Raw genomic sequence first — 27511 nt, forward strand, 5'->3', positions numbered from 1 at the left:
CCAACGTCTTGGAATTATAACGTGTGCTCTTCTGTTCTTTTCTTGCTTTAGTATTCGTCTTATAAAATGCTAAGCATTCGTGCTGGGACAGCATATTACGTAGGCTACCAAAACATTCAAACGGATTAATTCGGTTGCTGAATATTTTCTTCTGGATTTTCTTTGTTAGCCCGTTGTAATTGACTCAAAACGTTTGATACAGTTGTGTGAGGTATGCGGTAGTTCTGCGTAATTCACATTGGTGATACAGTAAAAGCAAACTGGAAATCACCTTCCGCACTTTTTGTCAGGGTAAAATAACAGGTTAATTCTAGTAATCGTCCCTTTAGCTTTTTCAGACCGTCGTAATTTTACTCCATTTTACTGCCATTCTTCAATTCCACGAAAAGACCAGGAAGACTATGGACTAATTTATGGTGCATGGTTCGCATCTGGAGGGCACACTTCGCTGCTCGGATAGCAGCAACTTCGAAGGAAAGCAAACGGTGGCTGTACCAATACTAATTTAAATTTTCACGCAAGTCCGAGTTTTCGTTCTATTCTTGTCATTTTGCGATTAGCCTATATGGAATTGACGATGAGAAAGTAATCAAACAGCAAATTGTTTACAACGTGTGCATGTTTTCTGCTGTTGTTGCCAGTTGTATTGGAAATGTGAATGCATTCTGTCGCTTCGGATGTCAAGACATGAAAGCTAATGTTCGCATAAAAGCATAATGAATGTGTTTGAGAGGATATATAAAACAGTTACAATCTGACTATTGGCCTGTTATATACTATTTGTTGCATAACAACGGTCCAAGTTCAACTACCAACGACATTTTTGCTTGACAACGGTAAAATATGCCCAAACGGCTGCAGAAGAATATTTCAATTCCAGGTGATTAAATCGATAAAAATCAATAAATAAAAAAGTAACCATATACAGTCATTGTTGGTAGCCCGTTGTATACGAGTGGAATAAACCCCTCCGGGCTGTCCCGGTTATTAGAAAATAATGTAGGCTACTTCGGTGGTAGTATGGGGTTACAGAAGAAATCATGGACAGATGGACCGACGACAACGTCGCTTTCATACGTCAGTGGGCTAATTTGCCTAATCTTCGCGGGACTTTAGACCGCGGTAGAAACGCAGACAACAATGAGCTGAAGGAACCTTTTAGTTCCTTGAAAAGTAGTTCCTGGGACTAAAAGTTCCGGGTAATTTTGGTGGAAACGTGGCTTTAGTGTGATCAGCTGCCGCCGTTGATTGTTTGTTCTTTGTGTGGGGCGTGTTTCACACATTCCATGTCAAGCTACTCAAATATTTTAATAAGTCCTCCCCTAGGTACAATGTTCAGGATGCAGACTGACAGTACAGAAAGTGCATGATCTTTTTATCATTCGAGAAACATGAAAATGTGTTTTAGTGTACATTTTTCTTTTGTCCTGATCAAGCAGGATTCATTTTTGTACAAATGTACAAACTAAAAGAACACTTACCTCGGCGTCTTCTTTTGAAACCTTGAAAGGAAAAGAAAGAAATCACAACTAATGTACTTTTTTCTTTAACAGGAAGAAAAGGCAATCAACAAAGCATGGGAAATTAGCTTGAACCAAAAAAGATGGAGATACACATTAAACACTTTCAACAAAGATAAAATGAAAAAAACTCCCCCTATAATCAAAAAGACAGAAATTAGTGAAGCTAAAAGACTAATAAACCCCCTAAAACACCTTTATTATCCTGTCTCCCTAAAACACCTTTATTATCCTGTCTCCCAAAAAACACCTTCATTATCCTGTCTCCCTAAAACACCTTCATTATCCTGTCTCCCTAAAACACCTTTATTAACCTGTCTCCCTAAAACACCTTTATTATCCTGTCTCCCTAAAACACCTTTATTAACCTGTCTCCCTAAAACACCTTTATTAACCTGTCTCCCTAAAACATCTTTAGCAACCTGTTACCATAAATCACTGTAACAGACTGATTCCGTGACGAGCTGCTGTTTCTGGTACTATGCAATCTGATGATGAAGGTGGGGGGAGTTGGAAAAGTAGTAAGGGGAAAAACAGGAAAAGGAAAACTAAAACTACTCGTAATTCATCTCAGGAGTCAGACGGAGGGGGAGAGCAGGTAAAGATAATGAGAATGGACAGCAGCCAGTCAGAAGAGTTTAAAGTGATCTTTAAACTGAAGGTAGGGCAGTCTGCTCGCTAGTGCATTGAAGGAAGAGCTGGCTGAAATTGTAAATGCAAGGATTCTGGCAGATGGAAAGATGCTTGTTTACTGTAAGCCTGCTGCTCAGTTGACCAAAGCTGTTTCTCTGGATGCGAAAGGGAAGAGGCGAGTGGAAGGATTTGTCCCAGGGAGTAGGGCTGGTATGAAAGGAGTGATCTATGGGGTCTTGCTTGAAATATCTATCATATACTATGGGGGCGACATAGCTCAGGAGGTAAGACCGATTGTTTGGCAGTCGGAGGGTTGCCGGTTCAAACCCCGCCCTGGGCGTGTCGAAGTGTCCTTGAGCAAGACACCTAACCCCTAACTGCTCTGGCGAATGACAGGCATCAATTGTAAAGCGCTTTGGATAAAAGCGCTATATAAATGCAGTCCATTTACCATTTACCATTTACCATCTATGGAGGAACTGGTCAGGGGCATTGATGGTGCGAAGGTTGCTGAGGCATTTTGAATAAGAGTTTTCCGGGATGGAACTAAATGTGAGTCAACTGTTGCAGTGTTAACTTTTCAGGAAGAGGCTCTTCCAGAGCGAGTGTTCTAGGATGTTTGTCCTTTAAAGTTCATCCACATAGGAGGCCACCCTTGAGGTGTTTTAAGTGCCAGAAGTATGGCCATATTGCAGCTGCTTGCCGTGGAACTAGAAGGAGCGGTAAATGTGGGGGTGAGCATGAGTTTTTTCATTGTAAGGAAAAGGAGATTAAGTGTGGTAGTTGTGGTGGAGGGCATATTGCTGGAAGTCGTGAGTGTGAGCAACACAAGCAGGAAATGAGGGTGCAGCAGTATAGGGAGATAAATAAAGGGGTGTCTTATGCTGAGGCTGTTAAAAAGGCTGCAAAATGGGGTGAGGCAGATGAGGTGAGAAGGAGAGGCAATTTTCCCTCTGGTCGAATAAACCCCAATGCCCCAGTGCAGTGACGGGGACACTGTGCTGTAGGAGATGCCATCTTTTGGATGAGACGTTAAACCGAGGTCATGACTCACTGTGGTCATTAAAGATCCCATGATACTATTTGCAAAGGGTAGGGGGTTCCCTGGTGTCCTGGCTAAAATACCAGATCTGGCTCACACAAAAACTTGCCACCTAATCATCCCCTGATTTAATTGGCTAAAAAAAATGTTCTCTTCCTTCAGTGGAGCTGCTCAGTGGCCAACAACAGAGGATTGTGGTTGTACTGCGCAGCTCCCAGGTGTGAATGTGTATGAGTGTGGGCATTCCTGCAAAAGAGCATCCATGCTCAGTGAACCTACCCTGGGCAAATAAAGGTTAAATAAAAAATAATAGGGATGGGATTAATTTATTCTTTTCTATTGAAGAGCTGAAGCGTGCAGTAAGGCAAGGGCATAATACCACCCCTGGAAGAGATGGTCTGGGATATGAGTTGTTTAGGCACATGGATGACTTTGCTTTGGGGGAGATGTTATGTTTGATTAATACAGTGTGGGAGGAGGGGCTAATTCCGGCTGGAAGCATGCAGTGGTCGTTCCGATTTTGAAACCTGGGAAGGAAGCCGACAGTGCTGGATCATACAGGCCTATTGCCCTTACAGCAGTTATTTGTAAGATAATGGAAAGAATGGCTACTGATCGGCTTGTGCATAGACTAGAGCAGAGAGGGTATTTTTCTCCATTTCAAAGCGGGTTTAGACTAGGTCGAGCAACAATGGACGCAATCCTGATGTTAGAGACATTAAGAGAGCTCTAGTGAATAAGGAGGCAGTGATTGGTGTCTTCCTAGATACAGAGAGGGCTTACGATACGTTGTGGAAAGAGGGGTTGGTAATTAAGTTATATGATGTAGGGATTCGGGGCAGGATGTTGAATTGGATAAAAGATTTTTAGAGATCCCGTACTATTCAGGTAAAGGTGGGGGGGGGGGGGGGGAGTCTTTCTGACACTGTAAGTGTAGATAATGGGACCCCGCAGGGTAGTGTTATCAGTCCTGTCCTGTTTAATATAATGGTGAATGATGTTTGATGAAGTGGGAGATGGCTTTGGAAGCTCTCTCTTTGCAGATGACGGAGCAATATGGAAGAAAGGCCGCAATGTTGAATATTTGATGAGGCAGATGCAGGGAGCCTTAGATAAGGAGCAGGCTTGGGCTGATAAGTGGGGTTTTAGGTTGTCAGTATCAAAGACAAAATATGTGATCTTTGGCAGAAAGAAGAAAATAGATAGTCTGGGTATATGGAGAAGCAACTGAAAAAGTGAAGGTTATTAGGTGTGTGGCTGGATTAAAAATTGATTAAATATACAGCACATGTGGAAAAAATGATAAGTAAGTGTGAGAAGGTTGTAAATATTATGAGGTGCTTGACTGGCTGTTCCTGGGGGGCAGATAGAAATCTAATGCTGATAACCTTTACTAACCTGTATCTCTAAAACACCCTTACTAACCGGTCTCCCTAAAACACCATCATCCTACCTGTCTCCCTAAAACGCCCCAATAAACCTGTCTCCCTAAAACACCCTTATTAACCTGTCTCCCTAAAACACCCTTATTAAGCTGTCTCCCTAAAACACCTTTATTAACCTGTCTCCCTAAAACACCTTTATTAACCTGTCTCCCTAAAACACCTTTATTAACCTGTCTCCCCAAAACATCTTTGGCAACCCATTGGTTGGAGCTTAATTTCGGAGGCACCTGTATCTGTACTAGTGTTATACGCTCGGTCTGTCGTCTTGTCAGCCAGGTAGCTAACGTTAAACTCGGTGACAATGCAGAAAGCGGAACTGCCTGAAATGTGGCTATATTTTCATTGGATTTCAGAAATTTAAATGACTTTCCCACAAAAATTTCACAGATGCAAAAGCAGACTGACAGTACAGAAAGTGCATGATCTTTTCATCATTCGAGAAACATGAAAATGTATTTTTGCTGCGTACGTGTTTGTTTTGTTCTGTTCAAGCAGGATTAGTTATTGAACAAATGTACAAACTAAAAGAACACTTACCTTGGATTAATGATCCGAAAGCTTGAAAAAAAAAGAAATCACAACTAATTTACTTTTTTCTTGAACAGGCAGAAAAGGCAATGAACAAAACATAGGAAATTAGGTGGAACCAAAAACCAACTGAACTGAATGAAAGTCCGAAGTGGATTCCTTTCAACAAAGATAAAATGAAAAAAACTCATCCTACAATCAAAAAGACAGAAATTAGTGAAGCTAAAAGACTAATAACCCCTTATGACACCTTTATTAACCTGTCTCCCTAAAACACCTTTATTAACCTGTCTCCCTAAAACACCTTTATTAACCTGTCTCCCTAAAACATCTTTATTAACCTGTCTTCTTAAAACACCTTTATTAACCTGTCTCCCTAAAACACCTTTATTAACCTGTCTCCCTAAAGCACCTTTATTAACCTGTCTCTCTAAAACATCTTTAGCAACCCATTGGTTGGAGCTTAATTTCGGAGCCACCCGTATCTGTACTAGCGTTATACACTCGGTCTGTCGTCTTCTTAGCCAGGTAGCTAACGTTAAACTCGGTGAAAATGCAAAATGCAGAACTGCCCGAAGTGTGGCTATATTTTCCATTGGATTTCAGAAATTTAAATAACATTCCAACAAAAATTTCACGGATGCAAAAGCAGACTGACAGTGCAGAAAGTGCATGATTTTTTTTTATCAATCGAGAAACATGAAAATGTATTTTTACAGTGTACGTTTTTATTTTGTTCTGTTCAAGCAGGATTAGTTTTTCTACAAATGTATAAACTAAAAGAACACTTACCATATTCCTGTGGATCCACATTGTTGAGAATCTTTTTAACTAAAAAGATGGAGATACACATAAAAACACAGGCTAAAGTGAGGATCACAAAGGACTACAATGGAAACAAAGTGATCAATGATCAGTTGGGTTTGTTGAAATTTGATGCATCAATTTAACACTTCCCTACAGGTAAATGATTTCAATCTCAATACTGGATTTCAAATATAACAACCCGTATCTGTACTAGCGTTATACACTCGGTCTGTCGTCTTCTTAGCCAGGTAGCTAACGTTAAACTCGGTGAAAATGCAAAATGCAGAACTGCCCGAAGTGTGGGTATGTTTTCATTGGATTTAAGAAATTTAAATGACTTTCCGACAAAGATTTTACAGATGCAAAAGCAATAGTTAAAATGTTTTATTTTTAGTTAGCCAGCAAGCTAGTGTAATGAGTTAGAGGTTTGCTTCAGTCCAAGGGAGGATTTGAACCCGGGTCTATCACTCGTCCAAAAAGACACAAAGGCAAATGCGCTACCCAGTGAGCTACAAGGGAAGTACACATCAGGGCTGCAAGATTTTACTGTTTTAAATGTGTGCACTAGCATGTCTGTCCATTTTGTGTGCGTGTATCAAATGTTTTTATTAGCTGATGTACCTAAATGTCCAATGGGGAAACACATTCTATCTGGGCTTGGAGAATTGGAGATGATGTAATCAGGCAGGAAAAAAAAGAAGATGGAAAAAAATGCTGAATATAAAGTTTGGGGCTTTATTGTGCAGATGTGAAGTTGTTCGTGAATTCTGTCTGTTGAAATGGTTTTCAGAATCTAAAGAAATGACAGAGCCTGTGGTGGCTGTTGTGGTTATATATTTTCATGATTATTTGATTATGATGATTATTGGGGCTTTTTGGTTATTTTATGTGCTACTGTGGTAGGGAACCCTGAAAAGTGCCAAACTCTCAGCGCTGTTCAGGTATGGGGCATGCAGCCCCACCAAGTTGTAACTGCCATCCCAACATAATCATATCTTTGGAGATTGTCTCTGCAGACCAGGTGCATCTCGGTCTGCTGTCCTGCAGGCAGTTACATGTTGGTAAATTGCACATTTAGTGCAATCATATGCCGCCGTTGATAGTTTGTTCTTTGTGTGGTGCGTGTTTCACACATTCCATGTCAAGCTATTCAAATATTTTAAAAGGTCCTCCCTTAGGTACAATGTTCAGGGTGCATACTGACATTACAGAAAGTGCATGATCTTTTCATCATTCAAGAAACATGAAAATGTATTTTTGCAGTGTACGTGTTTCATTTGTTCTGTTCAAGCAGGATTAGTTATTGAACAAATGTACAAACTAAAAGAACACTTACCTTCGATTAATGATCCGACAGCTTGAAAAAAAAAGAAATCACAACTAATTTACTTTTTTCTTGAACAGGCAGAAAAGGCAATGAACAAAACATAGGAAATTAGGTGGAACCAAAAACCAACTGAACTGAATGAAAGTCCGAAGTGGATTCCTTTCAACAAAGATAAAATGAAAAAAACTACTCCTACAATCAAAAAGACAGAAATTAGTGAAGCTAAAAGACTAATAACCCCTTATGACACCTTTATTAACCTGTCTCCCTAAAACACCTTTATTAACCTGTCTCCCTAAAACACCTTTATTAACCTGTCTCCCTAAAACACCTTTATTAACCTGTCTCCCTAAAACATCTTTAGCAACCCATTGGTTGGAGCTTAATTTCGAGGCACCGTATCTTATCGTTATACACTCGGTCTGTCGTCTTCTTAGCCAGGTAGCTAACGTTAAACTCGTGAAAATGCAAAATGCAGAACTGCCCGAAGTGTGGGTATATTTTCCATTGATTTCAGAATTTAATAACATTCCAACAAAAATTTTACAGATGCAAAGCAGACTGACAGTGCAGAAAGTGCATGATCTTTGTATCATTCGAGAAACATGAAAATGTATTTTTACAGTGTATGTTATTCTGTTGTGCTGTTCAAGCAGGATTAGATTTTGTACAAATGTACAAACTGAAAGAACACTTACCATGTGAGGGAACTGTTTCATCTTGAGAAAAAAAAAAAGAAATCACAACTAATGTACTATTTTCTTGAACAGGCAGAAAAGGCAATGAACAAAACATAGGAAATTAGCTTAAAGATGTCTCCCTAAAACACCTTCATTATCCTGTCTCCCTAAAACACCTTTATTAACCTGTCTCCCTAAAACACCTTTATTAACCAGTCTCCCTAAAACACCTTTATTAACCTGTCTGCCTAAAACACCTTTATTAACCTGTCTCCCTAAAACACCTTTATTAACCTGTCTCCCTAAAACATCTTTATTAACCTGTCTCCCTAAAACACCTTTATTAACCTGTCTCCCTAAAACACCTTTATTAACCTGTCTCCCTAAAACACCTTTATTAACCTGTCTCCCTAAAACATCTTTAGCAACCCATTGGTTGGAGCTTAATTTCGGAGGCACCCGTATCTGTACTAGCGTTATACACTCGGTCTGTCGTCTTCTTAGCCAGGTAGCTAACGTTAAACTCGGTGAAAATGCAAAATGCAGAACTGCCCGAAGTGTGGGTATATTTTCATTGGATTTCAGAAATTTAAATGACATTCCAACAAAAATTTTACAGATGCAAAAGCAGACTGACAGTGCAGAAAGTGCATGATCTTTGTATCATTCGAGAAACATGAAAATGTATTTTTACAGTGTATGTTATTCTGTTGTGCTGTTCAAGCAGGATTAGATTTTGTACAAATGTACAAACTGAAAGAACACTTACCATCTGAGGGAACTGTTTCATCTTGAGAAAAAAAAAAGAAATCACAACTAATGTACTATTTTCTTGAACAGGCAGAAAAGGCAATGAACAAAACATAGGAAATTAGCTTAAAGATGTCTCCCTAAAACACCTTCATTATCCTGTCTCCCTAAAACACCTTTATTAACCTGTCTCCCTAAAACACCTTTATTAACCAGTGTCCCTAAAACACCTTTATTAACCTGTCTGCCTAAAACACCTTTATTAACCTGTCTGCCTAAAACACCTTTATTAACCTGTCTCTCTAAAACACCTTTATTAACCTGTCTCCCTAAAACACCTTTATTAACCTGTCTCCTTAAAACATCTTTGGCAACCCATCGGTTGGAGCTTAATTTCGGAGGCACCCGTATCTGTACTAGCGTTATACACTCGGTCTGTCGTCTTCTTAGCCAGGTAGCTAACGTTAAACTCGGTGAAAATGCAAAATGCAGAACTGCCCGAAGTGTGGGTATATTTTCATTGGATTTCAGAAATTTAAATGACAATCCCACAAAAATTTTACAGATTCAAAAGCAGACTGACAGTACGGAAAGTGAATGATTTTTTTTATCAATCGAGAAACATGAAAATGTATTTTTACAGTGTACGTTTTTATTTTGTTCTGATCAAGCAGGATTAGTTTTTCTACAAATGTATAAACTAAAAGAACACTTACCATAAGCGTGTACATCCACATTGTCGAGAAGCATTTTAGCTAAAAAGATGCAGATACACATTAAATACAGACTAAAGTGAGGATCACAAAGGACTATAATGGAAACAAACTGATCAATGATCAGTTAGGTATGTTGAAATTTGATGCATCAATTTAACACTTCCCTACAGGTAAACTGTTTCAATCTCGATACTGGATTTCAAATATAACAACTGTGCTTTGAATCACAAGATTCCCTCTGCTATGAATCCATTTATTTTGAGATTAAACTGAATGAAAGTCTGAAGTGGATTCCTTTCAACAAAGATAAAATGAAAAAAACTCACCCTATAATCAAAAAGACAGAAATTAGTGAAGCTAAAAGACTAATAAACCCCCTAAAACACCTTTATAATCCTGTCTCCCTAAAACACCTTTATTATCCTGTCTCCCTAAAACATCTTTATTATCCTGTCTCTCTAAAACACCTTTATTAACCTGTCTCCCTAAAACACCTTTATTAACCTGTCTCCCTAAAACACCTTCATTAACCGGTCTCCATAAAACATCTTTAGCAACCCATTGGTTGGAGCTTAAGTTCGGAGGCACCCGTATCTGTACTAGCGTTATACACTCGGTCTGTCGTCTTCTTAGCCAGGTAGCTAACGTTAAACTCGGTGAAAATGCAAAATGCAGAACTGCCTTAAATGTGGCTATATTTTAATTGGATTTAAGAAATTTAAATGACTTTCCGACAAAGATTTTACAGATGCAAAAGCAATAGTTAAAATGTTTTATTTTTAGTTAGCCAGCAAGCTAGTGTAATGAGTTAGAGGTTTGCTTCAGTCCAAGGGAGGATTTGAACCCGGGTCTATCACTCGTCCAAAAAGACACAAAGGCAAATGCGCTACCCAGTGAGCTACAAGGGAAGTACACATCAGGGCTGCAAGATTTTACTGTTTTAAATGTGTGCACTAGCATGTCTGTCCATTTTGTGTGCGTGTATCAAATGTTTTTATTAGCTGATGTACCTAAATGTCCAATGGGGAAACGTTCTTTCTGGGCTTGGAAAAATTGAGATGATGTAATCAGGCAGGGAAAAAAAAGAATATGGAAAAAAATGCTAAATCTAAAGTTTGGGGCTTTATTGTGCAGATGTGAAGTTGTTTGTGAATTCTGTCTGTTGAAATGGTGTCAGAATCTACAGAAATGACAGTTTGTGGTGGTTGTTGTGGTTATTTATTTTTATGATTATTTGATTATGATGATTACTGGGGCTTTTTGGTTATTTTATGTGGTACTGTGGTAGGGAACCCTGAAAAGTGCCAAACTCTCAGCGCTGTTCAGGTATGGGGCATGCAGCCCCACCAAGCTGTAACTGCCATCCCAACATAATCATATCTTTGGAGTTTGTCTCTACAGACCAGGAGCATCTGGGCCTGCTGTCCTGAAGGCAGTTACATGTCGGTAAATTGCACATTTAGTGCGATCAGCTGCCGCCGTTGATTGTTTGTTCTTTGTGTGGTGCGTGTTTCACACATTCCATGCCAAGCTATTCAAATATCTTAAAAGGTCGTCCCTTTGGTACAATGTTCAGGTTGCATACTGACAGTACAGAAAGTGCATGATCTTTTTATCATTCGAGAAACATGAAAATGTATTTTTGCAGTGTACGTTTTTCTTTTGTTCTGTTCAAGCAGGATTAGTTATTGTACAAATGTACAAACTAAAAGAACACTTACCTTGGATTAATGATCTGGCAGCTTGAAAAAAAAAGAAATCACAACTAATTTACTTTTGTCTTGAACAGGAAAAAAAGGCAATGAACAAAACATAGGAAATTAGCTTTAACCAAAAAGATGGAGATACACATTAAACACAGGCTAAAGTGAGGATCACAAAGGACTACAATGGAAACAAACTGATCAATGATCAGTTGGGTTTGTTGAAATTTGATGCATCAATTTAACACTTCCCTACAGGTAAATGGTTTCAATCTCAATACTGGATTTCAAATATAACAATTGTGCCTTGAATCATAAGATTCCTTCTGCTATTGATCCATTTATTTTGAGATCAAACTGAATGAAAGTCTGAAGTGGTTTCCTTTCAACAAAGATAAAATGAAAAAAACTCAACCTACCATCAAAAAGACAGAAATTAGTGAAGCTAAAAGACTAATAAACCCCTTAAAACACCTTCATTATCCTGTCTCCCTAAAATACCTTTATTATCCTGTCTCCCTAAAACACCTTTATTAACCTGTCTCCCTAAAACTCCTTTATTAACCTGTCTCCCTAAAACACCTTTATTAACCTGTCTCCCTAAAACACCTTTATTATCATGTCTCCCTAAAACACCTTTATTAACCTGTCTCCCTAAAACACCTTTATTATCCTGTCTCCCTAAAACACCTTCATTATCCTGTCTCCCTAAAACACCTTTATTAACCTGTCTCCCTAAAACATCTTTGGCAACCCATTGGTTGGAGCTTAAGTTCGGAGGCACCTGTATCTGTACTAGTGTTATACACTCGGTCTGTCGTCTTGCCTGCCAGGTAGCTAACGTTAAACTCGGTAACAATGCAGAAAGCAGAACTGCCTGAATTGTGGGTATATTTTAATTGGATTTCAGAAATTTAAATGACTTTCCCACAAAAATTTTACAGATGTAAACGCAATAGTTAAAAAGGTTTATTTTTAGTTATCCATCAAGCTAGTGTAATGAGTTAGAGGTTTGCTTCAGTCCAAGGGAGGATATGAACTCGATCTATCACTCGATCTATGAACTCGATCTATCACTCGTCCAAAAAGACACAAAGGCAAATGCACTACCCAGTGAGCTACAAGGGAAGTACACATCAGGGCTGCAAGATTTTACTGTTAAATGTGCGCACTTGTATGTATGTCCATTTTGTGTGTGTGTATCAAATGTTTTTATTAGCTGATGTACCTAAATATCCAACGGGGAAACATTCTTTCTGGGCTTGGAGAATTTGAGATGATGTAATCAGGCAGGAAAAAAAATAAGGAAAAAAATGCAAAATCTAAAGTTTGGGGCTTTATTGTGCAGACATGTGAAGTTGTTTGTGAATTCTGTCTGTTGAAATGGTGTCAGAATCTACAGAAATGACAGAGTCTGTGGTGGTTGTTGTGGTTATTTATTTTTATGATTATTTGATCATGATGATTATTGGGGCTTTTTGGTTATTTTATGTGCTACTGTGGTAGGGAACCCTGAAAAGTGCCAAACTCACAGCGCTGTTCAGGTATGGGGCATGCAGCCCCACCAAGCTGTAACTGCCATCCCAACATAATCATATATTTGGAGTTTGTCTCTCCAGACCAGGAGCATCTGGGCCTGCTGTTCTGCAGGCAGTTACATATTGGTAAATTGCACATTTAGTGTGATCAGCTACCGCCGTTGATTGTTTGTTCTTTGTGTTGGGCGTGTTTCACACATTCCATGTCAAGCTATTCAAATATTTTAAAAAGTCCTCCCCTAGGTCCAATGTTCAGGTTGCATACTGACAGTACAGAAAGTGCATGATCTTTTTATCATTCGAGAAACATGAAAATGCATTTTTGCAGTGTACATTTTTCTTTTGTCCTGTTCAAGCAGGATTCATTTTTGTACAAATGTACAAACTAAAAATACACTTACCTCGGCGGCTTCTTATGAAATCTTGAAAGGAAAAGAAAGAAATCACAACTAATGTACTTTTTTCTTTAACAGGCAGAAAAGGCAATCAACAAAGCATGGGAAATTAGCTTGAACCAAAAAAGATGGAGATACACATTAAACACTTTCAACAAAGATAAAATGAAAAAAACTCCCCCTATAATCAGAAAGACAGAAATTAGTGAAGCTAAAAGACTAATAAACCCCCTAAAACACCTTTATTATCCTGTCTCCCTAAAACACCTTTATTATCCTGTCTTCCTAAAACACCTTTATTATCCTGTCTCCCTAAAACACCTTTATTATCCTGTCTCCCTAAAACACCTTTATTATCCTGTCTCCCTAAAACACCTTTATTATCCTGTCTCCCTAAAACACCTTTATTAACCTGTCTCCCTAAAACACCTTTATTATCCTGTCTCCCTAAAACACCTTTATTAACCTGTCTCCCTAAAACACCTTTATTATCCTGTCTCCCTAAAACACCTTTATTAACCTGTCTCCCTAAAACACCTTTATTAACCTGTCTCCCTAAAACATCTTTAGCAACCTGTTACCATAAATCACTGTAACAGACTGATTCCGTGACGAGCTGCTGTTTCTGGTACTATGCAATCTGATGATGAAGGTGGGGGGAGTTGGGAAAGTAGTAAGGGGAAAAACAGGAAAAGGAAAACTAAAACTACTCGTAATTCATCTCAGGAGTCAGACGGAGGGGAGAGCAGGTAAAGATAATGAGAATGGACAGCAGCCAGTCAGAAGAGTTTAAAGTGATCTTTAAACTGAAGGTAGGGATCTGCTCGCTAGTGCATTGAAGGAAGAGCTGGCTGAAATTGTAAATGCAAGGATTCTGGCAGATGGAAAGCTGCTTGTTTACTGTAAGTCTGCTGCTCAGTTGACCAAAGCTGTTTCTCTGGATGCGAAAGGGAAGAGGCGAGTGGAAGGATTTGTCCCAGGGAGTAGGGCTGGTATGAAAGGAGTGATCTATGGGGTCTTGCTTGAAATATCTATCATATACTATGGGGGCGACATAGCTCAGGAGGTAAGACCGATTGTTTGGCAGTCGGAGGTTGCCGGTTTAAACCCGCCTGGGCGTGTCGAAGTGTCCTTGAGCAAGACACCTAACCCCTAACTGCTCTGGCGAATGACAGGCATCAATTGTAAAGCGCTTTGGATAAAAGCGCTATATAAATGCAGTCCATTTACCATTTACCATCTATGGAGGAACTGGTCAGGGGCATTGATGGTGCGAAGGTTGCCGAGGCATTTTGAAAAAGAGTTTTCCGGGATGGAACTAAATGTGAGTCAACTGTTGCAGTGTTAACTTTTCAGGAAGAGGCTCTTCCAGAGCGAGTGTTCCTAGGATGTTTGTCCTTTAAAGTTCATCCACATAGGAGGCCACCCTTGAGGTGTTTTAAGTGCCAGAAGTATGGCCATATTGCAGCTGCTTGCCGTGGAACTAGAAGGAGCGGTAAATGTGGGGGTGAGCATGAGATTTTTCATTGTAAGGAAAAGGAGATTAAGTGTGGTAGTTGTGGTGGAGGGCATATTGCTGGAAGTCGTGAGTGTGAGCAACACAAGCAGGAAATGAGGGTGCAGCAGTATAGGGAGATAAATAAAGGGGTGTCTTATGCTGAGGCTGTTAAAAAGGCTGCAAAATGGGGTGAGGCAGATGAGGTGAGAAGGAGAGGGAGGGCCCCTCTCAGGTAACCTGTGTAACAGAGGAGTCAGTGGTGGTAAGTAGGTTTAACTTCCTGGCTTTTATTGTTGAAGGGCGTGAGTGTGTGGTGGTAGAAGTATGGAGCTAATCAGGAAGATTCTCAGTGATAAATCCGTATAACCCTTGTCTCCAGTTAAGTATGGAGAAGTTAGATGGAATAATGGGTCAAGTGCAGCCCCCAGTGGTGTGGGCAGGAGATTTTAATGCACACAGTCCTTTATGGGGCAGCAAAAATAAAGATAGGAATGGTGTGTTAACAGAAGATCTTTTGGATAAATACTCGCTTGTGATGTTGAATGACGGAAGGCCGACAAGATTTCAGGTTGGTAATGGGAGTCTGTCATGTATAGATTTAACTTTTGCATCGGCTGAGTTAGTTAGGTGTAGGGATTGGGATCTTTTGGAGCGTTACACCATGGGGAGTGATCATTTTCTCATTTTAAGTCGGTTTGGTAGAGTTTTGCAGGTGGAGAAGGAAAGCACTGTGAGAGGATTTAACTTTCAAAAAGCAAACGGGGGTAAATTTAGAGAACAACTATCGGCAGATTTGGGAGATGGTATGAGTGAGGGTAGTGTAGAAGAATGGAGTAAGTCCTTCTGTTCTGTAGTGAAAAGAGCGGCTGAAAAATCAATTCACGTCAAGGGGAACAGGAAAGAGAGGAAAATAGTGTCGTGGTGGAATAAGGCTTGTGATGAGGCAGTGCAGGCTCGTAACAGAGCGTATAGGCAGCTTAGAACGAGTCCAGTTGAGAGCCATGCTATTGGATATAAGAGGCTGTGAGCAGAGGCTAGGAGGGTTATAAAAGGGGCTAAGAAAGAGAGCTGGCACAGGTTTTGTGGCACTATAGGTACAGAAACCACTGTTAAGCAAGTTTGGGGTATGATTCATCGAATGGCTGGGCTTAACAGGGGTCTGCCTATTCCTGTTATGGTAGAAGGAAATAAAGAAGGTGTAAGCAAAGGGAGAAGGCAGATCTATTAGGCAGGTTTTTCCAGAGAGTACATAGTACTGGTAATGTGGGCAGAGAGGGATAGCTGAGGAGGGAAAAAATGCTTGAGCAGGAAGGACATAAACTTCAAACGAATATTGATAATTTTCACAGCAGCCATACCACCACGCACTCTGCTCCTGCCAACTGGCTGAAGCTAAACAGGTGTGGGCTTGGTTAGTACTTGGATGGGAGACCACCAGGGAATACTAAGTTGCTGCTGGAAGTGGTGTTGGTGGGCCAGCAGGGGGCAATTTTCCCTCTGGTCGAATAAACCCCAATGCCCCAGTGCAGTGACGGGGACACTGTGCTGTAGGAGATGCCATCTTTTGGATGAGACGTTAAACCGAGGTCCTGACTCACTGTGGTCATTAAAGATCCCATGATACTATTTGCAAAGGGTAGGGGGTTCCCTGGTGTCCTGGCTAAAATACCAGATCTGGCTCACACAAAAACTTGCCACCTAATCATCCCCTGATTTAATTGGCTAAAAAAAATGTTCTCTTCCTTCAGTGGAGCTGCTCAGTGGCCAACAACAGAGGATTGTGGTTGTACTGCGCAGCTCCCAGGTGTGAATGTGTATGAGTGTGGGCATTCCTGCAAAAGAGCATCCATGCTCAGTGAACCTACCCTGGGCAAATAAAGGTTAAATAAAAAATAATAGGGATGGGATTAATTTATTCTTTTCTATGCAAGAGCTGAAGCGTGCAGTAAGGCAAGGGCATAATACCATCCCTGGAAGAGATGGTCTGGGATATGAGTTGTTTAAGCACATGGATGACTTTGCTTTGGGGGAGATGTTACGTTTGATTAATATAGTGTGGGAGGAGGGGCTTATTCCGGCTGAGTGGAAGCATGCAGTGGTCCTTCCGATTTTGAAACCTGGGAAGGAAGTCGACAGTCCTGGATCATACAGGCCTATTGCCCTTACAGCAGTTATTTGTAAGATAATGGAAAGAATGGCTACTGATCGGCTTGTGCATAGACTAGAGCAGAGAGGTTATTTTTCTCCATTTCAAAGCGGGTTTAGACTAGGTCGAGCAACAATGGACGCAATCCTGATGTTAGAGACATTAAGATAGCTCTAGTGAATAAGGAGGCAGTGATTGGTGTCTTCCTAGATATAGAGAGGGCTTATGATATGTTGTGGAAAGAGGGGTTGGTAATTAAGTTATATGATGCAGGGATTCGGGGCAGGATGTTGAATTGGATAAAAGATTTTTTGAGATCCCGTACTATTCAGGTAAAGGTGGGGGGGGGAGTCTTTCTGACACTGTAAGTGTAGATAATGGGACTCCGCAGGGTAGTGTTATCAGTCTGTCCTGTTTAATATAATGGTGAATGATGTTTGATGAAGTGGGAGATGGCTTTGGAAGCTCTCTCTTTGCAGATGACGGAGCAATATGGAAGAGAGGCCGCAATGTTGAATATTTGATGAGGCAGATGCAGGGAGCCTTAGATAAGGAGCAGGCTTGGGCTGATAAGTGGGGTTTTAGGTTGTCAGTATCAAAGACAAAATATATGATCTTTGGCAGAAAGAAGGAAATAGATAGTGAAGGTTATTAGGTGTGTGGCTGGATTAAAAATTGACATATAGAGCACATGTGGAAAAAATGGTAAGTGTGAGAAGGTTGTAAATATTATGAGGTGCTTGACTGGCTGTTCCTGGGGGGGCAGATAGAAATTTAATGCTGATGATTTATAAGGCTATGATGAGAGCAATCTTTGACTATGGGTGCTTGGCATATGGTTCAGCGGCCAAGTCTACGCTGGCTAAGTTGGATGTTGTTCAGGCCAGGGCTCTGAGGTGCACTGGGGCATTCCGGACCCCAGCGCTGCTGGTGGAAACGGGGGAGGCTCCACTGAGGCTGCAACGTGAAAAATTAGCGCTAAATTATTGGATTAAGCTAAAAGGCTTTGGAACAGCTTTTCCATCAACTTCTCTGTTAACGGAGTGCTGGGAGTTTGAAAAGGGTGGCAGGAGGATTAATAGGGGCAGCTATATAAATTCCGTAAGGAAATACTCAGAGGAACGGGATTTAATGGAATAAAGGGGGGCCCTCTGTATGCTGGCCACCTATCCCTCGAGGGATGGGGACAGAGGTTGATGTGGACTTAGCAATAAATGAGTTAATACAGAAAGGTGAAATAGGAAATGTTACAGCGTATGTGGAGGATCACTTTAGGAATAGGTGGGGTAATTATATAAATATTTATACTGATGGCTCAAGAGATCCTGAAAGCAGAAGAGTGGGAGTTGGCTTATACGTACCCCATGTACAAGTCTGTCAGAGTAAAAGGTTGCCTGATGGGATATCAATATTCTCCGCTGAGCTGGTTGCTTTATTGTGGGCATTGTGGTGGGTGGAAGAAGGGGGTTTGGGTAATGCTGTCTTGTGCACTGATTCATTATCTGCCTTGACGGCATTGGGGGAGAGTGAGGGGGAAGGGCTAGAATAGACATAGTTGGGGAGATTTTAATTGTAGTTTTTAAACTGGAGAGGCAGGGATGTAGTGTGGGGTTTATATGGGTGCCAGCGCATGTTGGGGTTGAGGGCAATGAGGTGGCAGACAGGGTAGCTAAGGAAAGTTCAGGAAGGGATAGTGTAGATGTGCAGGTGCCATTTGGCAGGATGGAGGGCTGCAGCATCATCAGTGAGAGACTGAATTTTCAATGGCAGCAAGAGTGGGATGCAGACAGCAGAGGGAGAAAGCTATACAACGTCCAACCATCTGTTAAACCTGGTAATAGAGTGAATATGCCTCGGAAAGATGAAATCAAATTGACAAGGCTAAGGCTGGGGCATTGCGGTTTAGCAAGTGGGATGTGAGATTGCAATTGTGAGAACTGTGGAGTCCTGGAGTCTGTACAACGTCTTGATGCATTGTCTGATCTATGCTGGGGAAAGGAGGGTTTTATTTATAGAGTTAAGCAAACTGGGAATTAAAAAATTTTCCCTTAGATCATTGCTGGGCGACAAGGTCGTTCAAAAAGAGAGAGCTAGGGAAGTAATACACTTCCTTAAAACTACAGGCCTCGGATTGCATAAGCAGCAATGACATTTCTATACCAGTGGGAGGCAGCAATGCACTAAACAGTGCCTAGTCTGCCGGGAAAAAGAAGAAGAAGAAGAAGAAAGAAGTCCTAATGCAACATGCATAGCAGCCTGTGGGCCACAAGGTATAACCAAATTTAGGAAGGTACTAAATTTCTTCATTTTTCTTTTTGTTAGGTACAGTTTTAATTTTCTAGTATTTTTGTTCACTGTATATATTTTGCACTTATTTGGGAACTGGCACTGTAAAAAAAATTCACCGGGTTCTTTGACCTCACTGCTGCTTCGCCATGTTGTGCTTGCCTTCAGCTTTCGCCGTTACCCTTACAATAACCTTTACTAACCTGTATCTCTAAAACACCCCTACTAACCAGTCTCTAAAACACCCTTACTAACCTGTCTCCCTAAAACACCCTTATTAAACTGTCTCCCTAAAACACCTTTACTAACCTGTCTCCCTAAAACACCTTTACTAACCTGTCTCCCTAAAACACCTTTACTAACCTGTCTCCCTAAAACACCTTTACTAACCTGTCTCCCTAAAACACCTTTACTAACCTGTCTCCCTAAAACACCATCATCCTACCTGTCTCCCTAAAACACCCTCACTAACCTGTCTCCCTAAAACACCCTTACTAACCTGTCTCCCTGAAACACCATCATCCTACCGGTCTTCCTAAAACACCCTTACTAACCTGTCTCTGTAAAACACCCTTACTAACCTGTCTCCCTAAAACACTTTTACTAACCTGTCTCATTATAACACCTTTACTAACCTGTCTCCCGATGGCACCATTACTAACCTGTCTTGCTAAAACACCCTTACAAACCTGTCTCCTTACAGCACCTTTACTAACTGGTCTCCTTATGACACCTTTACAAACCTGTCTCTCTAAAACACCTTTGCTAATTTGTCTCATGACACCTTTGTCAGCACACCAATGTACTGTGCATGTGACCAGACATTATTACAGATTAATATGTTCTAACCTGTCTGTGCTAAACTGCCTGTCAGTTGTGATATTAATGTGTAGGACTCCCTGGGCCCCTGTGCTGAAGTTTGGGGGTTCACTACTCTGGACTACAGGGGTTAAATGGAGCTGCTTCACAGACAGGATAAATTCCGACCCTATTGGCCATCAGCACTCAGACGTGGCTCCTTCCTGTTTCTAGAGCAAATCTGTGTTTAATACTGACAGAGTTCAAAGCAGCGCGAGTGATACTTACGGTGATACATAAAAGCAAAGACAACTGCAATGAGGACGGCAACAGCAGCGATAACACTGGCAACTATTATCCATGTCCTGGAATCTGTGGAGAGAGAAACAGAGACATTCAAAACCTGGTCAAAGAGCGGAACAGCAGCACTTCTAAAACTGCATCTGAGTCAGAGAGCAAATCAGCATAAGAATTCAAACACTTCCTTACACAATTCACTGTGAGTAAAAGGGGGGACTCTAGAGCCAAGACTCCAGTGCACAGCTATGGTAGCAAAGAGACTCCAGTGTGTAGCTGTGTGTAGCACAGAGACTCCAGTGTGTAGCTGTGTGTAGCACAGAAACTACAGTGTGTAGCTGTGTGTAGCACAGAGACTCCAGTGTGTAGCAGTGTGTAGCACAGAGACTCCAGTGTGTAGCAGTGTGTAGCACAGAGACTCCAGTGTGTAGCAGTGTGTAGCACAGAGACTCCAGTGTGTAGCTGTGTGTAGCACAGAGACTCCAGTGTGTAGCTGTGTGTAGCACAGAGACTCCAGTGTGTAGCTGTGTGTAGCACAGAGACTCCAGTGTGTAGCTGTGTGTAGCACAGAGACTCCAGTGTGTAGCTGTGTGGAGCACAGAGACTCCAGTGCATAGCTGTGTGTGGCACAGAGACTCCAGTATGTAGCTGTGTGTGGCACAGAGACTCCAGTGTATAGCTGTGTGTGGCACAGAGACTCCAGTGTGTAGCTGTGTGTGGCACAGAGACTCCAGTGTGTAGCTGTGTGTAGCCAGTCTCAGAGCAAAAGCCACTGTAAACTGAGAATAGAAAGGTCACATGACTATTAAAACAGCCTCTTCCTCAGTAATGGTGTGTTGGGTCCACATCAAATGGTGAGTTCAGCGCAAGTTTCTGAGGGAGAGGAGTAATGAAAGAAAAACACCCGTACCGACGGATCTGTCCTGATACTGAATATAACTGAAACATTATTTAACCACAGAGGTGAAGAATCTCTCACAGGAGAGACCTGGTCCTTTATTTCAGTACAGAGCATGGAGGCCGCCTCATCATGGAGGTTTCTAGGGTACAGAAGTGCAATGCTGCCATGTAGTTATTGTTTTATCTTGTTATTAGGAGAAAACATCAGTAATTATGAGAACTTGTTCTTCTGAAATAAACTCATTTCATTATTCAGGAGCACAAATAAAAAATAAGAAAATCGCTCCTTCCCAAAATACACAAAAATAAACAAGACACTTTCCTATTTTAGAGACTCTCTCTCATCATTAAGAACTAGAGTACACAGGTAAGGAAAGATGTGAGCAGGTGTGAATGAGGTGCAGTAAGCTCACCTGTGCAGTGGGCCCCCACAGTGAGAGGGTCTGATGTCTCTTTGCTGACTGAGTTCTTCGCCTCACAGGTGTATGTACCGCTCTCCACAGGCACAGGCAGATGCAGATGTGGAGCACTTGCCACACGTGAGGAGACGTAGGGCTTTTTCTGACCCTCTCTGTACCAGGACAGGGTCACTCCTCTCCCTCTCTCCACAGCACACAGTAGAGTGCAGGGGAATTCATTATGAGTGATGCTGACATGGGGCTTTGATACAGGAACTGTGCAGGGAAAACAGAGTGAGACAGTGAATACAGTACTCAAAAACCTTATCCATGCAGAACAATTATGAGTCGAATATGAATCTGAATGATACGCTCTCGGCAACAAGCATAGGGCCAGAGCATAATGGAACAATTTGATAAAGTTAATCAAATCTAAAATATAACTTAACAGGTGAAATACACAGATAAACATCATTTAACTTTTTCCCAATGTGACCGGCAGCCTGCATTACTGTGATTATGACATCATTCCTCCAGCTGAGGAGAGTAAATGACATCACCAGTAAGCCATCTCATTATGACATCATTCCTCCACAAGAAGAGCAGTGTGTCTGTAGCAGCTAGTCTCAGCACAGCAGAACTTTGAAAATAAACTATAACAGAAAATGCAAAATAGCAATAAAAAGTGACCTGTACTGCCCAGATAACCCATGTGATTCATCTGGACCAATCAGAGGCAAGTGGAGAATACCCTTCATGAAAATGTTACTTGAATGTAGAAAGAAAGAACATTTCTCTCTGATGAATTCTGTATATAAAGGGGATCTACCACGGGTCCCTCGAGTAAGTAGCTGAAATGAAACATTTTAAAAACAGGCTAAATCACGTGTTATTATTCATCTTAAAATCATAAACACGTATTAATTATATCCCTAGAGGATAATAACATTGATGCGTTGCTCTGTAACTTACCGTTGTCCTCTAGGCACAGCGGTTAAAAGTATTTCCAGACACATATGCAAAGGGAGAGATGATAATATATTAGAACAGTTATGAACACAAATTAAAGACAGCATATAATCACATTACAGTAGAGAAATCATGTCCGTTTCATTTTACAAAGTGAAACTAGTGAAACAAATATACATACATTTAGCCTTATAATTATACAGAGTATCCTTTTCAGATAGCTGTAATATACATTTACTTCAGAATGTTGTTCCAAAAGTGTGAAACTCTTCTTCCCGATAACAGAGTTAAAGATCTGCCTCTGATCAGTGGCCTTGGTGACAGTAATATATTGCAGCTGCTGTTGCTGCTGTACTCAGTACATCAAAGTCACATGACCTTAGACCCCTGTTACCTGTTACAGGTGTGTATCATAGTTATGTTCAGGTATAATGGGCTATAATGGTGCAGCAGAGAACAAAAATTATTGCTGAGATCATATAAGATCTAGAACTACTCTTACTAGTACCGCTGTTGCTACTACTACTACAAATAATAATAATAATAATAATGTTATTGTTATAAATGACCACATGTAAATGTAAATGTGGCATTTTTGGACTCTGCAGCATAAGTAGCCCCATCTTCACTGGATGATACACAATTTGCTATTCAATAGAGGTAAAATTCCCCTTTAATTCAAGCTAATCTAGGACACACACACACACATAAACGCACACACACACACACACACTACTGCATTAGTAATACTATAGACACGGACACAGTGGTACTTACTGTACACATTCAGCTGGAAGACGGTTATGTTGTTCTGGTCTGTATTCTGTACTTTATAATCTCCAATGTCCTCCATCTTCAGCCCAGAGAGGGAGAAGAGTCCAGTGCTGCTGTCCCACTGCACTCTGTCTCTGTAATTCCCATTAAGGGACGCCCTAAAGATACCGCTAGTCACGTCTCCAAGGGTGACACCGCCGTACATCAAAAATCCATCCTTTTTCACATCAGCTGGGAACTTCACACTCTGTCCCACAATGTCGTGCAGCTCCACAGACTGGCCAAACACACTCACTGCTGGAGACACAGAGATACAGCATTGCATTTTATACTGCACACACACACACAAACACATGCGTGCACAGACATGCACTCACACAGACACACATGCACACACAGACACTCACGCACACACACACACACACACACGCACACACACACATGCCTGCACATGCTCAGACACACATGCACGTACACACACATTCACTGACATACACACACAAACACACACACATTCAGACACACATGCACACACACACACACACGTGCGAGCACACAGACATTCGCTCACATACACACACACACAAACACACACACACACTCAGACATACATGCACACACACGCACACAGACACTCGCACACACACATGCGAGCACATGCTCTGACACACATGCACGCACACACACATTCACTCACATACACATACACACACAAACACATACACACTCAGACACTCGCACACACACATGCGAGCACATGCTCAGACACACACTCTGACACACATGCACACACAGACACTCGCTCGCACGCGCGCACACACAAACACACACGTGCCAGCACACACATTCACTCACATACACATAAACACACAAACACATACACACACACTCAGACACACATGCAAACAAACACACAAAAGTGTGTGCACATGCTCAGACACACACACATATGCGTGCACATGCTCAGACACACACACAGATGCACACACACACACACACACACGCACACACATACACGCACACACACAGATGCACACACACACAGACACACACACACACGCACACACACAGATGCACACGCACACACACAGTGTGCAGTGAAACAGAGTGGTAACGGATGCAGTGTGTTTCTGAAGCAAACGCCTGCCAGTGTCAACTTTGCTGAAATGGTGGAGGACACTGCAATAACAGAACAGACCTACAAACTGTTATATATTTCAAATTGTGAAAATGTGAAAAAGAGAAAACAATTATTCTCCGTAACATGGTTTTTTTAAAAATTTCCTATTAATATGTTACCGTAACAGCACAACCATAATGCTAGCTTATGGACTTTCATCAATCCTGAGAACATTTTCTGGGGCACATACAGAGGACACGGCTTCTTTCAGTCTGTTTGCCAACATTAATCATTCTTGATTAGAGCCCGACCGACCTGGCCGATATATCGGCCATTATTTGACTTTTTTGATGACATTGGGATCGGCAGTTATGCTGCCGATGAGTCCCGATATTTTAATAAGTATAATAAACAAAAAAAACAATGATTATTTATCTGTACTTGTCTGTTCGAACCGTGTAGTTGCTATTTACTAGAATTATCCAGCAGAGGGAGCTCTAATACAAGTGTGAACTACAGCAGCTGATGCGCTACTTCTCTAATAAGACGTTTGTCACTCGTGCCTCATCCAATATTCTCCACTGCAAGACTTGTCTGCACAGATTCGATTGCCGCAATAAAGGTATGTATATTTAGTGAAAGTTTTTTAATTAAATGTGTTTATACGACCACTATGTTTATCAATCCTCATTATCAAGCGAGCGAGCTAGCTAACATATTTGGTTCACTTTAGCAAGCTAGCTGGCTAGCAAGCCTTTATGAAGTGGCAGTGAGCACATAAGCAGCGTAGGATCTACATTTCCAGAGGACATTGCTGTATTCTCAAATAAATAACCAGCCAAAATAAAATGGCGATTGAATGCATCACACATGGTAAATGGTAAATGAACTGCATTTATATAGCGCTTTTATCCAAAGCACTTTACAATTGATGCCTCTCATTCGCCAGAGCAGTTAGGGGTTAGGTGTCTTGCTCAAGGACACTTCAACATGCCCAGGTTGGGGTTTGAACCGGCAACCCTCCGACTGCCAGACAATCGGTCTTACCTCCTGAGCTATGTCGCCCCACAACACACATTTGTTTTTTTTATCTGAGATAATGATATAAGCTATTGTATGATGCTGTGTCAATAGCCAACGCGTTATTGCAAGCGAGTGTGTCATCTAGTCACGCGTCATCGTAGCAAGCTAACCAGACAGTAAAAACGCCGATAAAACACTTCTAATGTGGATCATTTTAAGCCATGTTATCTAGCTTTGTCGTGATAACATGAGAGAAGGATTGCTGTTGGAGAAGTGAATCAACCAACAGTTAGCGCGGGTAACCTGCACGAAAGCGCATTGTAGTTTTTTTCACGTATTTCATCCAGTCAATTTAATTTAATCTAACGTTACACTTGATTCACTCTTTGGCTCCGCTAGATAATGTCTTACTCTTTGAGATCATAAGAGAATATAATTCATTTAATTTACTGAGAATATATAATAAGAAATAATGAGGCTGTGTCAATAGCTAATGCGTTATTGCGAGCGAGTGTGTCATCTAGTCACGCGTCAGAGCGCATTGTAGTTATTTTCACCACCGAATTCTTTACTCTTTGAGATCACGTAGTAGGAATAAAATAAGAAAATATAATTACTGAGAATAGATACTAAGAAATAATAGCAAATTAATAACAAAAACAACAATAATAATATTCTTAAAAACTTGAAACTGGAAAACTGACTTTTTAAATTAATTTTTTATAGATGGCTGGAAAAGAAAAGAGTAAAAGCAAGGTGTGGAGTTATTTTGATTTCACACACTTAAAGATGGTGTTAATATATAGCCTATATTTAATTTAATATAATCTAATATCATCATTTATTTGTTTGCTTATAAGTTACATGTTCTTAAATATAGAAACTTTAATAAAATATAAGTTTTTCAAATTGATTTGAAAATGTTGCATTTTTTGACAAAATATCGGTCAAAACATCAGTAATCGGTGGGCTTGGATTCTCCAAAATCGGGATCGGCATCTGTGTGCTGGTTCACATTTCTGTCACCCTGGCCTTGTTCCCCACCCCATCCCAGCAAAATAGACAGTTACGACAACTGGGAACCTTGTTCAAAATGACCCTCTCCCTCATAGAACAGATGGTTTCCCACTCAATCTGACTAACAACTGGCGACCTAAAGAAAGCTCTGGTTTCGGCTGCAGAGGAAGTCACACATTCCTTTGTGCAGAAGAGGCACCACCTCGCATGTCAGCGAGAGAGCTATCTGCGATCTTGACTCATTTCTAGGAAACGCCGCACAAACGCACGCACTTACTATAGCTTCCGGTATAGGGCGTGTCGCTCCAAATCAGCGGGCCGAATGCGCAGAGCAGCGCGGACTTTCTCCGAGCACGACTGACCGACATGAAGACAGATTGATTGATCTGATCTGTGTATTGATCTGAATATATTCAACCTCCAGAGACTACTGCCTAACGCAACCTCTAGTGAAAACTGCGCAACTAGATTACCGTGTCATGAAAACTCCAGAAAAAACGAGCCGCGGCGGTCAGGCGAGGTCGCATCTTTAACTGGGCATGAAGCTATCGAAGACCTCCACCCATTTAGTCGCATCTTTAACTTGGCATAAAGCTATCGAAGACCTCCACCCATTTCACAGAATTAATTACATTAGGCTGTTCAGAACTAGGCTACTTTCGGTTTCGAAAGACGTACAACGTACAAGCCGATAAGAGCTTTAAACCAGTAGTACGTTAGCGGACTCATTCCGACAGAGAAAAAAAACGGGAACATACAGAGGAAGATACGAACCTGTAATGTTCAGCAGGAAAATACAGAGGATAATCTTCATCTTTGTTTCTTATTTTAAACGCATAGGCCTATCGCTCATTCGTGCTGTTCGCCCTTCTCTTTCCTCATTGTTTTTCCTCTTCCGCGTCTTCTTTTTCTTCTTCTGAGGTTTAATGGCGTTTTGTAACCCAGCTTTTGGTGCATTACCGCCACCAACTGGAATGGAGTGTGGAGCAGTAGATTTGGCAGGAAAGTAAATAAATGAGTAATAAATAAATTATTTTAACTACAACAGTTTTCCTTAGTAACTTCATATTTTGTTTGATGACTTTCCTAGACGACCTTCAAATGAAAAACTGTGTTTTCCAATCCTCACTGATATAAATAAACTCTCTTGTTCTTTACTGTATGCATTACAGTGAAATAATATGTGTTCTACCGATTCTGG

General features: G+C 41.0%; 1 protein-coding gene and 1 long non-coding RNA gene across 5 annotated transcripts in view; both read right to left on the reverse strand.

Moving 5' to 3' along the window:
- Window positions 1–27251, reverse strand: part of LOC135246948 (carcinoembryonic antigen-related cell adhesion molecule 21-like) — a 49266-nt gene extending 22015 nt beyond the window's left edge. For 2 of the 4 annotated variants that reach the window (XM_064320229.1, XM_064320227.1), the window contains exons 1-5: window positions 27085–27245; window positions 23154–23447; window positions 21423–21683; window positions 20101–20184; window positions 1482–1502 (exon numbers count right to left, since the gene is read on the reverse strand). In XM_064320229.1, coding sequence (XP_064176299.1) covers window positions 1482–1502; window positions 20101–20184; window positions 21423–21683; window positions 23154–23447; window positions 27085–27124 — 700 coding nt within the window. In that variant the 5' untranslated portion in view covers window positions 27125–27245. Of the gene's footprint in view, window positions 1–1481; window positions 1503–19235; window positions 19748–19798; window positions 20185–21422; window positions 21684–23153; window positions 23448–27084 lie in introns of those variants that run through there. The other 2 variants (XM_064320228.1, XR_010328034.1) reach the window with 2 other exon arrangements.
- LOC135246949 (uncharacterized) lies at window positions 2085–13485 on the reverse strand. Its single transcript, XR_010328035.1, has 5 exons — window positions 9449–13485; window positions 8752–8772; window positions 7312–7332; window positions 5961–5999; window positions 2085–5198 (listed from the first exon to the last, which is right to left on the reverse strand). It is a non-coding gene; the product is annotated as an uncharacterized LOC135246949 (long non-coding RNA).
- Window positions 27252–27511: the final 260 nt, after the last annotated feature.

Source organism: Anguilla rostrata, unplaced genomic scaffold, assembly GCF_018555375.3.
Source record: "Anguilla rostrata isolate EN2019 unplaced genomic scaffold, ASM1855537v3 scaf0992, whole genome shotgun sequence".
Taxonomy (NCBI): domain Eukaryota; kingdom Metazoa; phylum Chordata; class Actinopteri; order Anguilliformes; family Anguillidae; genus Anguilla; species Anguilla rostrata.